Source organism: Ictalurus furcatus, chromosome 3 (genome assembly GCF_023375685.1).
Source record: "Ictalurus furcatus strain D&B chromosome 3, Billie_1.0, whole genome shotgun sequence".
NCBI lineage: Eukaryota > Metazoa > Chordata > Actinopteri > Siluriformes > Ictaluridae > Ictalurus > Ictalurus furcatus.
Window position 1 is genome coordinate 36,799,259 of NC_071257.1, and position 18,728 is coordinate 36,817,986.

Genomic DNA, 18,728 nt, shown 5'->3' on the forward strand with positions numbered 1-18,728 from the left:
GAAGATTGGTTCATGAAGCACCATCTTTTCAGCATACTTTTTATCTCAGCAAAGTAGCTAACTATCACATCAGTGAGCTAAGAGTTTAATAGGCTTATTCTGCTAGTTAGCTAATATGTCTAATTTATATTGCTTTAACAAACCGCGGCTAAAATCTGCACGAAGGAACTAGCTAGCTAAAGATAGTAGTCTATGTCACGTTCTTACTGAGAAGGTGCCTTCATGTTTAGCTAGCTAACTTTTTGTAGCTAAAAGTTTATGGCATCTGTTTGGGAAGTATGTTAGCTTTCAGTGCCACGACAACGTCCTCCATGTAATCGTAGCAAAATCCCACAAACAACAAAGCTATACGGATCTTCTAGAAAGTGTCAATTTAGCCAAATAGCACTCCCTGTCTATTATTGCTAATCCATAATAATAATAATAATAATAATAATAATAATAATAATACGTGGAGAATATTTTAGCTAACCTCAGTCCAATTCGTAAATAAAACCCTTGATAGATTCTTCAGTCAGGTTGTAAAAGTACCATTAGGTTGCAGCTACTCGGGTGTTTTTGCAACCTTTCTTTACAAACACCAAAGTCATAAACAATTGATAGAATGAAAGAAACCAAACAACCCCAATTATTATGCTGTAGATCAGTGGTGCCCAAACTTTTTACAGTGGCGTAGCCCCCCCCTCAAACTGTGTTGTCCGACGATGGCATCCTCTGTACTGTTTTTTTTTTTTGGTGGGGGGGGGGGGGGGGGCTTTTCTCCAAGCATTAAACCCTTCCTATTTAGGGTTTCCTACACTGTTATAAGGGTCTTATTACTCCTGAGTTGTCTTAAATGTCTTTCAAAAAGCTCTCGAGGATTATTTAGCAAAAAGTAAATAGCATGCTTTATTTATAAATGTCTGCACAGAAATGCTGGTTTCATGCAGTTATGAGAGAATACTTTTACACACTGAGGCTGGGGATTTTCTTCACTGTCAGTGTATGTAAAGCCCAAAGAAATATATTTCTCATCATATTTGCACCTCTTTGATGTTTTTTCTGCGAATCGCTGGTGAAGAAGAGATGGCGTTTTGATTTCGGATACACTGCTGTGTGTATCAGTGTGAACTGGGCTAGTAACACTGGGTACACTTACACTCGCTACGGACGCGGTGTTAGAGGGACCTGGGCCACTGCTATCAGAGGACTGTGGATCAGTGGGGCTTGCTGTAGTTGGGGGCAGATATCTTTGTACTTCTCCATTTTAATGTTATGAGCTATTACTTAACTTCATCACATATCCGTGTGCTGGTGAAAATTACCTGATCGCGCACTGACATGTGACTGTGAGTGGATGCAGCTTAGATTGTGAAAGACAGGATCATTTGATTGGATGTCATGTATTTGACCTTTAGAACATTGCAATTTTGCTGTTTGCACACTGGAGGGGGCACAAGTTTATTTTTTGGCCGTGAGAAAAACATGAATTAGAATTTGAATATTATTTAGTGAGGTGGAATTAAACGAACAGTAAATCTCAGCCTTTTGCTCCCGTACCCCCTCCGTCACCTCGCGTACCCCTGGGGGTACGCATACCCCAGTTTTGGAACCACTGCTGTAGATGATGAAATATTCATAGTCTTTGCAATTTTACGTTGAGGAACATTATTCTGAAATTGTTCCACAATTTGTAGACGCAGTTTTTTGCAGATTGGTGAACCTCTGCTCATCTTTACTTCTGAAAGACTCCGCCTCTCTAAGATCCTCTTTTTATACCCAATCATTTCACTGACCTGTTCCCAATTAACCTCCAGTTGTTCCTTATCACTAACACTTACTTTTCCAGCTTTTGGTTGCTCTGTCCCAACTTTTTTGGCCATCGAATTCAAAATGACCTTATTTTTTTCCTTAAAACGGTACATTTCCTCAGTTTAAACATTTGATATGTTTTCTGTGTTCCGTTGTGAATAACATACGGGTTTATGAGATTCACAAATCATTGCATTCTGTTTTTATTTACATTTTACACAGTGTCCCAACTTTTTTGGAATTGGAGTTGTGTGTATATATTTATATATATATATATATAATAGATAGTAATTGATTTAAGAGTGTGATGCTACACACATGCTCGCACACTTCGAACCACAAACAGTGCACATTTAATTGTAGGCTGTTTATTGAAGGATTAAGAGTCATGTGTCGTTTGTCGATTCCTACTTGGTTTGTTCAGCTTGATCTGGTTGGTACAGAGGTGACAGTGTGTTTCTGACACACACTTTGCATGTTGGTGAGGGAGGAGTGTATGTTGGGAAGTGTGACAGGGCTGTGCTTCCTCATATACAACACACACAGTATGGAGGGTATCAGGTTACACTTTACTATGATGTAATGCTTCTCCATACCTGTTCCTGCCTGGAGAAACACCTGACCAGTACACACACACACACACACACACACACACATACACGTATTCCATAAGAAGAAACATTATTCCACAAGGTGTTCAGTTTTAGTAGTAGACTAGCCAAAATATAACCAGCTAGCAACAATCCTGTCTTAATCGTGTTGCTTTCAGTCACATCGTGTTGCTCATGAAGTTTAAAATGGCTGTACATTCAGCTAGGTGTATACGACTCCTTCCTGACTTAGCTAGTTTACTTTAATGCTAATTTACTGTAATGCTAGTTTACTGTAATGCTAGTTCACTGTAATGCTAGTTTACTATAATGCTAGTTTACTGTAATGCTCGTTCACTTTAATGCTAGTTTACTGTAATGCTAGTTTACTGTAATGCTAGTTTACTGTAATGCTACACAGTAAAATCCCTAGTGTTGAATTAACACCCAGAGTGTTTATTTGAGTCCAATGGACTTATATAAACACTGTAGGGTGTAAATTCAACACTGGTGATTTTGCTGTGTAGTTTACTTTAATGCTAGTTTATGGCAATACTACTTTACTGTAATACTAGTTTACTGTAATGCTAGTTTACTGTAATGCTAGTTTACTGTAATACTACTTTACTGTAATGCTAGTTTACTTGCGTTAAGCCCATTTACTGCAATGCTATTGCAGGCTAATCAGGAACTAGTATCATAGTAAACAGGCTAAGGCATGAACATTATATCTGCTGATTTTTAAGTTCTGAGGTTTAAGTTCTTTTGTGCTGCACAGAAATCAAACACCCAAACCACACACACACACACACACACACACACACACACACACACACACACTCAGATCTCTCAGAAGTTTATTAACTCGTCCACCTTCTGTTCCCATGAAAGTGATACACACCTCCATTAAAAAGAGTGAACAGAGATCCGGACCATTACAGGTCACGTTACAGAGGGGTAAAGAGACACAGAGAGGACAAAGAGCTTTCAGATAAACGTCTTGGCGTGGCCGTTAGCTGCTCGAGTGACCTACACGTGGAGAACTGAATGAAAAAGTGCTGATGTTTTATTCCACCAGCGTTTGTATTGTAGTAGAAACGTACACTACGCTGCTGAGGGATTCTGGATTCTGATTGGTCAGAAGGTCTTGATTCATTTTCCACAGCTGCAAGCCACAGGTTTATATTAATGTGCTCGTTCTAATACGATACTGTTTCTATAGTAACAGCTCATTCACGGGGACCGGCATACCACATATACGGAGTAAAAACTGTGTGTAATCGTTAAAACTCGCAAATGAATAGTTTAAACTTGTTCTAAATTATCGGGCTGTGCTACATTCGTTTCTGATTAAAGTGTAAAGCATTTATGAGTTGATATTTGTGTAAATTTCAGACAGGAAGTCTCTGTGGAACAATGATAAAGATAACAGGGTGTTGCATCACTACTGCGGAGAAAAAGCCGTTTATCCGCGTCGCTCTTCTACATCCGTCTGTTCGAGCAAATCCTTTAGATCAAATTATTCAGCTTCTTTACGATTCGTGTTGTTATTGACTGCTTTTTCAGCCAAATGTGTGATGTTAGAGACACAACAATGACACCACGCCATGCTTTAATTATTATTGTGTGTTTAATTGCGTGTCTAAAGGCACCCGGGCCTTTCTCACCATCTCACCATCAACACTCGCTTTTATTCCGACTTCAAAAAAATAGAACACTTTTTTTACACACTCACTTTAGTTGTAGGAGAAGAGTAAACAGATCATGTCACATGGCCACACACACACACACACACACACACACACACACACACACACATATATATAATATATAAACTGGCTCTGCGAGTGGCCATGATGATTAAAGCTGAACGCCGAGTGTTGATGTGGTAAATGCTGTTGTTCTCTTCTGTTCTTTTCTTTGCTAAGACTTTAATGCATTACACACACACACACACACCTTTTGTCGGGTTAACACAGAGTGCGTGCTCAGCTTTACACACTTCAAGCGCTCATATACTGTACTCTAGCTGTTCTAAAAGATGACATCACCAAACTATAATAATAATAATAATAATAATAATAATAATAATAATAAATCTAATCACATTGGCATTGTGGATCACATGAAGATTATTCTTAACCTAACTCCGTATCGTGACCTCCGTAAAATGTGCTAAAACTGTAAAAGTTACTTGTGGCTCTTTGTTTTTAAAGAAATCCACACGACACTATCAGTAATTACAATATTTATGAGGTTTAAATGGTGATAATGTTTAAAATCTACTGATGGATCCCACTAACAGATCTCCTCTTCTTCAGTTTAAAACAGAACAGCGGTGATTTCTCTTGTGTTTTGATAAGAATAATCAGTTGTTTATTATTTCTGGGCTTCGTAAAGCTCGGACATTTTATTGCTTGGGTAATTGTTCAGGAGTTGGCGTTCAACTGCTGTTCAAAATGTCTATTATGAAAGTGCTATAAAAATAAATAAATAAAACGGAATTGAATAGAATATTGAAGAGGGTAAATTCACCTGAACAAAGCCGTGTTGGGAAACAGAAAACGGAGCCGAATGAAAAACGCACCGCTGTCTTTACGGATTTTAATCGAGTAAATATTTACTACTTTTACAAGTTTATTTCAAAGCCACAGACTGTTTTCACTCTAAACTCAGGACTGATTAAAACCGTTTCTATCCTCCCTACAAGACTCTCACCTAGCAGCTCACCTGTGAGCGCCTTCTCCTGACAGTTCACGCTTTACACCACAGCGCTGTGTCATCGTCGATAAGTAAGGAGATGTTTATGTAACATGTATGGAAGGAGTCTCCAGTGTCAGAGCTTTGTAACAGTCAGAGGTAAAGCTGTAAGTTTTCCAACATGTTCAGGATGCAGTTTCTCTGTAACACGATGTAACGAGCTGTTTTATTAACTTGAAGAGAGAGAATAGAGAGAGAGAATAGAGAGAGGGAACAAAGAGAGAATAAAGAGAATAGAGAGAGAGAATAGAGAGAGAGAATAAAGAGAATAGAGAGAGAGAATAGACAGAGAGAATAAAGAGAGAATAAAGAGTGAATAGACAGAGAGAATAAAGAGAGAATAAAGAGAGAATAAAGAGAGAGAAATAAAGAGAGAGAATAAAGAGAGGGATGGTGAGGGAACGAGTGTTTATAGCTGCTATAATGTAAGTGAGAACAGGAACTCAGTCGTTTCTCAGACTTTCCAGAACATTAAATGTAGCTATAAAGGGATAAGTGCTGTGGTATTTAAGTGCTGTGGTAGTAGAGGAATAAAACATTACAGTAACACCGCTTCGTCACACCACCTTATTATTATGATTATTTTCTTATAACAGCGCCACACACAGTGTTTTATTCCTTACATAATCACATTTTTTACTTTTTTCTGTTAATTTCTCTCTCAGAATTTACTGTATTTCTCGAAATTTATTCTCAAAATCATGCATTTAAAAGGTTTTATATACTGCCTGAGAGGCAGTAAAAGTGCAGGAAGGTTAGGGGTAATAGAATGTTGATCCTCTGGTACTAATAACTCACCGAGAGCAGCGAGTCAGACTGGTTCTGTAAGGCACGGGTACTTCCTCATTCAGATGACATCATTGTGTTCAATTCCAAAAAATGGACTGGCTTTGGTCAGGTCTAAGCCTAGACAATGCTACGTGTGATTATGGTTATGCCTCTGAGGAGAACACCTTATCAATGCTAGCTAAATCATTTCCCAGTAAATTTAGCTATCTATTTCTATCTTTTCCAGTCACTTAGCAGCAACACTGTATATTTTATAAATCGAGCATATTGTGTTAAAATCATGAATTTACGAGTTTCAGTGGAATCCACAATCAGGTTTTAGTAATAAACATCCATTAAATGGCTAATTAGCCTAACAGCTATCATAAAAAAGTTCATTTTCTAACACACATTAGTGCTTGGGATGACCTCGAGAGTCCCGTGGCATAATGTAGTGTGATACTATAAAACAAATTAAAGGTAGATATGATCTAATATGACTGAACGGTGCAGTTATATAAAACCCTAACCATGTAATGGTCTGTAATGGTTTCTGATGGGTATTAACGTGTTTCTGATGGTCTGTAATGGTTTCTGATGGGTTTTAACATGTTTCTGATGGTCTATAATGGTTTCTGATGGGTATTAACATGTTTCTGATGGTCTGTAATGGTTTCTGATGGTATTAACATGTTTCTGTTGGTCTGTAATGGTTTCTGATGGGTATTAAGATGTTTCTGATGGTCTGTAATGGTTTCTGATGGGTATTAACATGTTTCTGATGGTCTGTAATGGTTTCTGATGGGTATTAACATGTTTCTGATGGTCTGTAATGGTTTCTGATGGGTTTTAACATGTTTCTGATGGTCTGTAATGGTTTCTGATGGTATTAACATGTTTCTGTTGGTCTGTAATGGTTTCTGATGGGTATTAACATGTTTCTGATGGTCTGTAATGGTTTCTGATGGTTATTAACATGTTTCTGATGGTCTGTAATGGTTTCTGATGGGTATTAACATGTTTCTGATGGTCTATAATGGTTTCTGATGGGTATTAACATGTTTCTGATGGTCTGTAATGGTTTCTGATGGTATTAACATGTTTCTGTTGGTCTGTAATGGTTTCTGATGGGTATTAACATGTTTCTGATGGTCTGTAATGGTTTCTGATGGTTATTAACATGTTTCTGATGGTCTGTAATGGTTTCTGATGGGTATTAACATGTTTCTGATGGTCTGTAATGGTTTCTGATGGGTATTAACATGTTTCTGATGGTCTGTAATGGTCTCTGATGGGTATTAAGATGTTTCTGATGGTCTGTACTGGTTTCTGATGGGTATTAACATGTTTCTGATGGTCTGTACTGGTTTCTGATGCGTATTAACATGTTTCTGATGGTCTGTAATGGTTTCTGATCGGTATTAACACGTTTCTGATGGTCTGTAATGGTTTCTGATGGGTATTAACATGTTTCTGATGGTCTGTACTGGTTTCTGATGGGTATTAACATGTTTCTTATGGTCTGTAATGGTTTCTGATGGGTATTAACACGTTTCTGATGGTCTGTACTGGTTTCTGATGGGTATTAATGTGTTTCTGATGGTCTGTACTGGTTTCTGATGGGTATTAATGTGTTTCTGATGGTCTGTACTGGTTTCTGATGGGTATTAATGTATTTCTGGTGGTCTGTATTGGTTTCTGATGGGTATTAATGTGTTTCTGATGGTCTGTATTGGTTTCTGATGGTCAGTAATGGTTTCTGATGGAATATCTGACTTTAGTCTGATGATAATCATCTATACATGAAAGATGGCCCAATTGGGTTCTGGCGTTATTTAATAGTAAGCAGAAAACCACTGAAGGAAACCTTTAGGAATCTGATGGAAACCATTAAACCAATTAACATTCAGCTGTTTTATGTGATGGAAACCTTTAGAGACCTTTTTTCAGATGGGTTAAGTTGAGCTACTGCAATGACAGCCCTTTACTACATGACACTGTGTGACCTTGTTGTGTGTGTGTGTGTGTGTGTGTGTGTGTGTGTGTGTGTATATGTGTGTGTGTGTGTGTGTGTGTGCACTGATAGCATTTTCTTGAAAGTGTTTCACATAGTTTATGTCTGTCTTATATTAATGGCTGATTGTTTCCACCGTAAACCAAAAAAACCTGCAGTTCAAGACTGACTACATTCCACACACACACACACACACACACACACACACACACACACACACACACAGGGGAATTATCAGATTTCTTTGGCTTTTCTTTGATAGTGAGAGACAGTGAACAATTAAAACACACACACACACACACACACACAGAAAGCAGCAGGGCCAGTTTTGCCATAGTGCTGATGTCAGCCGTGTCTCTGTAACACTAAACATTCCACATCATTCACACCGCAAGAATCTGTTTAGCATTCATTTATGCTAACACAGAAGCTAATGAGTTAACGTGGTTAATGTTAACATTAGCCTAACGTTAGCGTTCTGGAGGCGCTGATAAGATGGGACGTGTTCCAAATATGCAAACAGAGTGCACACTGGTTAGAGCGAGAGAAGAACACTTCCCTATTTACTGTGTTTATATCTCTATTTAATCTCATATCACCAAAACATCGCTTATGTAAGTAATAAACACGGTGTGTGTGTGAGTGTGTGAGTGAGTGAGTGAGTGAGTGTGTGTGTGTGTGAGTGTGTGTGTGCTGTAATCAGCAAATAATCAACAGCACAGCAGTGTGATGGAGTTACTGACACCAGCCTGAACTTCTCCTACAACAGTCCTCTTATACCACAGCAACTATTACAATTATTACGTATTAAAGGACACGGCAAACTTTTTATCCGTTTATAGTTACAGAAACGCGTTAGTTCCTGTTCTCGCTTACGTTATAGCTAAAAACACTCGTTCCCTCACCAGTCTCTCTTTATTCTCTCTCTCTATTCTCTCACTTTCTTCTCTCTCTTTCTTCTCTCTTTAGTCTCTCTCTTCACGTTAATAAGACAAAAGAAAATATCACGCAGCTCGTTGTGTTTCTGAGAAAGAAGCGTAATCTCTTTTGTCATGAACACGTCGGAAAACTTCAAGTTTACAAAGCGCTGACACTGGAGACTCCTTCCAGAAATGTTACATAAACATCTCCTTACAAAACATTTGACCAAATCAAGGATAAACACGTTTTTAATCGGTTTATTATGTACATGTCCCTGTGAACGAGCCGTTACTATAGAAACCATAACGTATTAGAGCGATGCATTAATATAAACCTTCACTACTGTCCGAGCCGCTGTTATAGAGAACTCATCACCACCTTCTGACCAATCACGGTCCAGAACTCAGCAGTGCCGTGGTGTAATGGAGTATATTAAGTAAGGGAATAGGAATAATAACAGTACTGTCTCTCTATCTCTCTCTCTCCGTCTCTCTCTCTCTCTCTGTCTCTCTCTCTCTCTCTCTCTCCGTCTCTCTCTCTCTCTCTCTCTCTCTCCGTCTCTCTCTCTCTCTCTCTCCTTCTCTCTCTCTCTCTCTCTCTCTCTCTCTACATCTCTCTCTCTCTCTCTCCGTCTCTTGTTTACGGGGACTTTGCTCCGTGGCTGTGTCCTGCTTTGCATGTGTGACTTCAGTCCTGTGGGAAAAGCTCTCCGTAACAACGCAGCAGGTGCTTAGCATCAGCACAAACTCACACAGCTCGCTTTACACTCGATGCTCTCCTGGAATTTGTCACTTTTACGCTTTTTACCGTACAAGAATCATTACACAGACGTCAGAGTTTATTATTTTATCTGTATAGGCCACGGGAAAACCTGTCCTGACTCTTTACCACGGATCGTTCTCTGATAAATGGAACAAAAACCTTTTAGAGATTTTTAGAGGAAACTTGTACTTGGTCTAAAAAAAAAAGGAACTACATAAGCGGAGGTGAAAGGTGAGCCATTACCAAGGCAACAAGGTGGGCAGGCAGAGAAAGGCTTACCTTTGAGTTTGGCGCTGTATTCGGTCTTATCGGACTGACTCCGGCGCACCAGCGTGTTGATGCTGACGTCTGCTTTACCCGAGTCATCGTCCACGATGGTGTCTGTCCTCCTCCTCTCCAGGTACCTGAGAAAGGGCCTTCGCTTAATCTTCCTGTCCTTCTCTTTTTTCTCCTCTTTTTCATTCTCTCTGTCATTCCCTTCACATTCCTTGGGATCCATTCCTTGGGTCACCCCCCCCTCCCCCAAAATGAAAGGGGGAGTGAGAGACAGAGAGAAACAGAGAGAGAGAGAGACAGACAGTGAGAAGAGGAACAGGTGCAGCTCTCCTGTTGCTACTGTGTACACTGACTCTTTGCACAGCACTGGCCCCGCCCACTCTGACTTACCTGGCTCAGGAGAAGCCACAAAACACGCCCATTCTACACCTGCTCACTGCAGAGAGAGAGAGAGAGAGAGAGAGAGAGAGAGAGAGAGAGAGAGGTAGTGTGATCTCTTTCTCTCTCTTTTTCTCTCTTACTCTCTCACCGTCAGAGAGGGATGAAAAATAGAAGAAGAAAGAGAAGGACATGTGCAGTAAGAGAGAGAGGGAAAGATAGGGACAGAAGAGAGAGAGAGAGAGAGAGAGAGAGAGAGATGGGGGTGGGTGGGACAATATTACAGTCTTACTTTGATGGGAAATATTGTCATGGAAACAGCATGAAATAAAAACTGACGGAGACGGAAAGAAAAATCCTGATCCACCTCCACCTGCTTACTCGAAAGAAAGAAAGAAAGAAAGAAAGAAAGGGAACAAGGGAAAGAAAAAACACAGGGATAGAGACACAGGGATAGAGAGGTAGAGAGAGAGAGAGAGAGAGAGAGAGAGAGAGAGACTGTGTGAAACTGAAACTCCTGAACAGCATTCTCTTCATTTTTCAGTGCTGTATTTAATTCAACTTTATTCTAACACACAGACTTCATTCCTGTTCTTCAGTCCTGAAGTTCTCAGATCTGATCTGATCTGATCTGATCATCTCACACCTCAATAACCTGCTGATTCTTTCACCTGTTCTTACCCAGTGTGTAGAACGACAGTTACAGACATAAATGTGTTGGTAGTGCGGTTTTATCTCTCACGTCAAGAAAAGTTTGATTAAAGCCCATTCCGTGTTTTAAGATTATTCCTCATCGCACTGATCAAGATATCAGTAAAGTTCTACAATGGTGTGTGTGAGAGTGTGTGTCCTCCATGTCAGATTACATGCCGAGGATCCTGTGATTAAAGAGAATGACTATTTATCGGTTTATGTAATCAAGCGGATCCAGAAGATGCTGGACAGATTCTGGACAGATGCTGGACAGATGATTAACAGATGCTGGACAGATGCTGGACAGATGCTGGACCAGCTCTCGGTATAATGATAGACTTATAATAATGTTACTCCTGGAGAAATCATGTACTAAAGCAGTTAGTGTCTGTATTAATGATCAAGCCTGTGGAAATGAAGACAACACGGAACACTTGTTCTTCAGAGTGAGCTTGAAGTAATACAGATATTTATTCTGTCCATCAGCATACAGTACGTATGGACGTCTCCTGAACGTGTCTCTTGGCCTTCACACTCCACATCTCAGTTCCACTCTGTACCTGAAAGAAAGGTTCTCCATGGCGCCACTACACATCCACTAACGTATACAGGAGCATTGAAGCTGTTTCTGACAGACGGTGGTGGACTGAACATGTTACTAACACGCCTGATGTTGGCTTTTCCTTTAATTTGTCACTCGTCTGTGTTTATTTATTACGATCTGCGATACAGTGCCGTTTGCAGTCGTACGCTACACTATGCCTCATCGCTTTGTGATATCATCTGCTCTGTGAGTCAGTGTGTGTTACTGATCAGCACACACTATACTGAAGTCATCGCAATGAAGAGTGATGTCATGCCTCGAGAAAACTGGAGGATGTGAATGAGTACAAGACTAATTAAGACTAATAACAGAAGCTGTGAGTCAGTAGGAACAAACACCATGGAGATGCATGTGATCTAGCTAAGCAAACACACACACCACAGACACACACACACACACACACAGTGCACATACAGTACACACACACACATAATTTACACAGGGTAGGTCATGGTGCATCTGAATAATGCCTGGGCCAGACTTCATGATTTATACAATCTTAACCAATGCTAAATATATATGAGACATCAAATATCCTTCACCAGATCAGACCAAATAAAACTCAACACACCATCAGATTATAGTCACTAAGTCCAGACCAATGTTCCTGACACTTACTAAGCCCTAATCAATGATCTTGACTCTTGCTAAGTTCTGACCAATGAAGGCCAATGAACGTTAAAGTCTACAGCTTCCCTAAATGAACAAGTGAACCCTCATGCTTCGTCTGTGACGTTTTCTGTCACGCTGGTGTCATACATACTGTTTACTGTTTACTCTCGCTGACATTAATTGACAAACTGTTCATGAAAAAGCTTGGATTAGCTTGTTAACAAATACGTTAGCTAGCATTACAGCAGGCTGCTATTGGAGAATTCTAGATAAGTATAGATAGCTAACTAATCGCTGCATAGCTAACAATATTTCCTATTGCTCCTGTTGCTCTATAGCCCAAACTGGAACTGTCCTCAATCCTCAAGGGTTATAGGGGACACATTTAAAATGAGAGGATACTATTATTATTATTACTATCATTATTATTATTATTATTATTATTTTAGCTATTGATATTTTTTATTGAGTATGTACGAATGTATGAATGTGTGTCCTAATCTGTACACAAAACAAGTATGGCTCCCATTTTGTTGATTCACTGGGACATACGAAATGATGTCTGTAACATTTTTTTTTTCTCCTTTTATAACTGTGCATCTCATTGAACTGATGTGTTTTTTTTTTTCTTCCAATGTGCCATATCTTTCAATAAAAATATTGAAAAAAATAAAATAAATAATTAAATAAATAAATAAATAAAATGAGAGGATACTAATAGACGCAGTGGGTCGGATGTTGCGTCGTTTCATATAAAACATTTGATCATTTTATGTGAACTATACTTAATTAGTTAGAATAAGATGATCTCTTTACAGAGAACAGTGCAAAACATTCAAATTTAGATCAGGGGACAATAAAACTTTAATTCATGATATTCATGATATTCAAAACTGGGTTTGGAAATACAGATCAATCAGACAGACTAAAAATTCAGATGAAGGTTTTTCAGTTACAAGTTGTTCATGAGAATTTCTCTGGCTGCTCACATGGTTGTTGTTAAAGTATAAATTTCTCATAAGAAATTTTATTACATAAAATATGTTCTTAAAATAAATTTACTTCACTTAAATAATTTGTGAGATTAAGCTAATTAACCACAATTACACCCCCATACACTGTATTTATATTTATACCCCTGTGAAACAGGAAGTCATGATTAAACAATTTCCTGTTCCTAGTCACCCAGGTGTACTAGAAAAAAAAGTTAAATATCAATGGGTATATACTTATAAATATAAATATAGTTTTCTCATATGAATTCATAGGGGTGCCAATAATTGTTACACACCTATATTTAACAAAGATATTATAATTTTTTTGATAAACCTGTGTAGTGTTTGTAATTGTTTGATATCCACAAGAGCAGAGTACTTTGGTGAATTTTTTTTTGTACAAAAGATCAAAAGGTTAAACAATAAAGACAATTTTTCACAGCCTTATTTACTCATATTTACCAAGGGTGCCAATATTAATGGAGTTCAGTGTATGTATAGGCAGATAGGTAGACTAGCCTTTAAAAACTAGTTTACGGTCTGTAGGTTTAGGTGGAAATTTCACGTCCTGGATGAGGTCATACAGTTTTTTTTGTCTTTTATGTTTACACACACTGAAAAAATATTTAAACATCAGGTCCAAAGTTCAAGCAGGACACGCAGAGAGGAACGTTATTTACGACCATCAGCAGATAACCAGCACTGAAGAGAAGCCAGCGTGGCCAACGTCTCCAAGTTTATGACAGCTGACGTCTTTATGCTAATGATTCTGAAAGACACCACACAAGTGCTTAAAACTGTCAGAGATCTGTTGCTAAGCAACTGAGGCAACAATACGCAAAGACTCCACACTGTTATTTGAGCGGAAGTGAAGACCACAATGTAATAAATTAGAATCCAGAACGTCAACATTTACCTCAGTGTTGCTATACGATTATGAAAAATGTCTGTATGACTAAAATTACACGTTAGCTGCACCTAGCATTGATCACTAGCCAGTTAATAATAATAATAATAATAATAATAATAATAATAATAAATCATTTACAGCAACATGATATAAGCTTAAAAAGAAATAATAATAATTGAATGTATTTATCTGTGTAACTTTCGAATCCTCACAGTGTTAATACTAATGCACTCCATCTCTGTGACCCTGAAGAAAGCATGAAGGGTTAAACACCGTGTCCTTATGAGCAAGAGCAGAGCAAACAAGGACTTTAGCTGACCAAAAGTAAACACACACACACACACACACACACACACACACACACACACAGTTTACTACCTTTGTGAGGTCATACATTAACTTCTGTATTACTATAACGAAACCTGATCCTGTGTTGTAGTTCGTCTCTTGTGGGCGTGGCCTTTCCAGCTATTTTATTCTTTCTGATGAGAAATGGTGGAGCTACAGAGCTACTGTAGCTGACTAATTAATCACAAATTAAATAACTCTGGAATCAGTGAGAAAATCAGTTGTGATTTACGTGTCACACACTCGACTTCATTCTCAGATCAGATTAGCAACGCGAGCTAACCGTACCAGCGACGTACACTCTCCAGAGACACCAACAATTTCAGCGACGTCCTTCCGAGATTTATTTTTCTTCCTAATGTCTCTGTACACGTTAATGACACGTTGTATATGACAGGAGAAGATGAAACCATGCTTAGAAGTTTTTATAAGTAAATGGGGACTAATCCCAGGTAGGGAATAAAGCTGTGAGGGGGAACTGAAGAAACGTCAGACCACGTGTTCCGTAGGATTGACCCGAGGAATCATTCCAGGAATCATTCCAGGAATCATTCCAGCAAATCGTTTGGACCTGACGTGTTTACGGTACCATGGTTAATTTGCATTAAATCGAGAAGATGTCAGGACTCCCGATGGCACAACAGAACAACAGGGGGTGTATTACAGAAAGATCCTAACTCATCTGTTTGGTGAACATCTCATAACAACCTCACTGACAACTTCAAACTTATTTAAAACCCAACGATAACAGTCACATTACAATAGGCATGTCCGACAACGGTGTTACATTACATTTATTAAATATATTAATGATCAAGCACTGTGATGTTTGATGGAGGAAAGACTTTTGGAGTACACTGATGAATAATTACAGACTCGCAGTTAGCACGAGAATTACGACCAACATTACGGAAGCTAATGAGCTGATTTTACTATTCAACACACTCCATTTTAATGTGAAGTTTACTTCACAGGTGTTGGTTGTAGTCGGTTGCTTGGTAACAGACCTGAGAGCTGATTACCGAACTCGATGGAGCAGGTGAAGATTTTTGTAAGATAGAATGTTTGTGTAATACGCCCCAGGAGTTAAACTGGCCGTGCTCTCAGGGTGGGAGGTGCCATACTCTCTCAACCCTGTCAATCACAGCATCACTAGCCTATCATGAGTATCTGTGAGCTCATGTATGCAGAAGAAGGCAGATAGCACTCTTCTCTGAGTTCAGCTGGATTTAACGCGTCTTGGAGGAAGCACGTGACCTCGTTCACTCTCCTGGATTGGTCGCTGTTTTGAGAATTTGTTCATAATCCCAGTTATGAAATATAAACAGACTGAAATACAGATAACCCTGACTTTCATACATATGATTTTTAAATTAGAGCTTAAATAAAAAATAGTATTTCTGTTTATTTCATGTTTTATTCACGTAATCTTGGGTATGAGCAGAAACGTATGGATAAAAGGAAGAATAAATCTGAAGTGAAATGCAGAAGCAGGAAATAAACGTACTGTGAGCTGAATCAAAGACGTTTTTGATGAAGGTGTAAACGTGAAACTTTACACGTGTCGGTGTTTGTGTATTTCCCGAGAGGCCGAGCTGGTTATTCTTCTCCGTGTTCCTCTGATCATTATATTTTTGATAACTGCAGAATCCAACCGTAGCGCTCCATACAGAAGCTCTGATGACGTTTCCTCTCTGAGAGATCACCGTGTCTTCCATACTGCTGCTTCCTCTCTGTGCTGGCTACGGATGTGACACAAACATTTTCCCAAACACAACCACGCTTTCCTAAAACATCCAGTTTAAGTGCTGGGACATTTCTTGTGGAGGTTTCTGTGTAAAAATGTTATTTTATCATTAAATTTGACTGATGTAAGCAGGGACATTGTTCAGAGGAACTTAAAGGAACATTACTACGCTAGGTAGCCAGCCTTTCTTTGCAAGAATGAACTAGCTGTGTTAGCTTGCAGTTTAGCGAATCAATCTCAGCTTACTGATCTGTTACGTCATTGATTTACTTTGTGAATGATTTTGATTGGTCAGACTTTGCCACATTTCTATTTAATTACTAGTTATAGGAAGCTGCAGGTCATATCAGAGGGGACAGAAGAGGCTCTAACGCTGTGAAGGTCATGTCCTGGACTCAGGGTGTCTCTTACTGTGACAGATATTGTGGAAACAAAGCCTGAGGTTTGAAAGAGGAATGGACAGAGCTTCTGTATTTTCTCTGCAGCACGGATCTGCTGTCATCTGTCTACCCTGTCATGTCTTTAAACTCCAGTCCAGTCCGAAATGTCTCGTGTTTGAGATCTGCACTGCATCCGTTATGGAGCAGTCATACATGCTCAGGAATTCTTCATGGACATAAGATAATTAACGTGATTGATTCAACATCACGTAAAATGCATGTCTCATACCTTCTCATACGAGAACAGTTCCACGTTAGTAGGTATTCCTGCATGATGACATGCCATGCATCCAGAAAGGGCTGTTCTTCACTGCTAGTACAATTGCTCTATGCTTGTATGTGAAAGCAGAGCTGTGATGATGAGCACAGATGAGTGTAGAGCACAGAATCGGTCCTATTTACGTAGTGTGAAAACTCTGAGACTTCATCATCCCGGGCCTTATTGTAGATATATAGCAGCTGATTAAACATGGATTTAAAGTCTTGGATATACAGTATAATTGGACATTCCAGCAGTAAAAAAAAACTTCACTGTGTTTAAATGTGCTTTATAAATAAAATTTACTTACTTACTAATATACTGACATGGATCCGACCCCAATCCTATTTCTGTTTACGTCTTTCCCTCGCCAAAATGCATTCGGCTGAAAACAGCACAGTTTTATGATGATGACCAGATATTAGAACCTCATTTGAACGTGGGCCATATCGGACCTGAAAAAACCCGATCCAAGCTGTGTACACGTATGCAACAACATCCGATCTGTGTCAGAAGTCAGAAAAAAAGAAAATAAAATCAGAATTGGTTGGCAATAGAAATACAACCCAACTTTTATTAAAAGATATAAAGATTAATGTCAAGGTTCGGGGCGGGGTTAGCAGTTGTAACGTTCTTATGAGTTTATTTGTAGGAAATCCAACAAAAACTAATTTGATCCTTTAAATTCAGCATGAGATAATGTTGGATCATTTTTTTTTTTCCAAAATAGACATTTTTAAAGAATTTCAGAAGTTACATTATAAGAAGTTAAACTGCATATAAGCTTATGCAGCATATAAGCTGCATAAGCTTTCTCTCTCTCATATTCATATATATATATACATATATATATATATATATATATATATATATATATATACATATATATATACATATATATATACATATATATATATACATATATATATATACATATATACATACATATATATATATATATATATATATATATATATATATATATATATATATATATATGAGAGAGAGAAAGAGAGAGAGAGAGAGAGTATATATGTAGAGACAGCTAAAATAAGTCCTCTTTATGCACACCAGACTGTAGGGACTCTGTGGCTTTAGTTGTGTAAAGACTGAAGAATCTCTCACATTGAGACAACAAGTGATAAATTTAAAAGCAGCCATCAAAACTTTTTTAAACAAAGACAATGACATCATCGCGCTGCTTTCATTCGGCTTCTGTCAATAACAGGACACTCTGTCTGTGAAGAAGACATGTGATCTTTACTGTAATTACACAAACACACCCACATTAAACAATGATGGATTGATGGACATGATAACTGTGACGCATGAGAGTCTTAAGATTTGGCAAACATAAAACACACACAACAAAATGTCGTTTTGAGATTGTACAACCCAAATTCCAATAGAGTTGGGACAGTATGGAAAATGCTAATAAAAACAAAGAGAAGTGATTTATAAATGTACTTTGACTTGTATTTAAAAAAAAAGTAGAAAGACAAGGTATTTGATGTTTTAACTAATCAACTGCATAGTTTTTTTTGAAGATAAACATTTATTTTGAATTGATGCATGCAACACGATCCAAAATAGTTGGGACAGGGGCGATTTAGGACTAATAGTGACAAGTTGATATAAAAGGCGATGTGAAACAGGTGAGGCAATCGTCTAATCATAGTATAGGCCGAGTCCTTCAAGAGCGAGGACGGGTCGAGGCTCGCCGATCTGCCAACAGATGCGTCAGTGAATAATCCAACACTTTGAGAAGAACATTCCCTAAAGACAAATCTGTAGGATTTTGGGAGTTTCACCTTCTACAGTGCACAATATAATAAAAATATTCAAGGAATCCGGTCAAAT

At 38.4% G+C, this 18,728-nt stretch overlaps 1 protein-coding gene across 2 annotated transcripts in view; it reads right to left on the reverse strand.

Annotated features, from left to right (window-relative positions):
* arhgef38 (Rho guanine nucleotide exchange factor (GEF) 38) overlaps window positions 1–10,244 on the reverse strand; it is a 21,331-nt gene extending 11,087 nt beyond the window's left edge. For both annotated transcript variants that reach the window (XM_053622215.1, XM_053622214.1), the window contains exon 1: window positions 9,886–10,244. In XM_053622215.1, coding sequence (XP_053478190.1) covers window positions 9,886–10,105 — 220 coding nt within the window. In that variant the 5' untranslated portion in view covers window positions 10,106–10,244. The remainder of the gene's footprint in view (window positions 1–9,885) is intronic.
* Window positions 10,245–18,728: the final 8,484 nt, after the last annotated feature.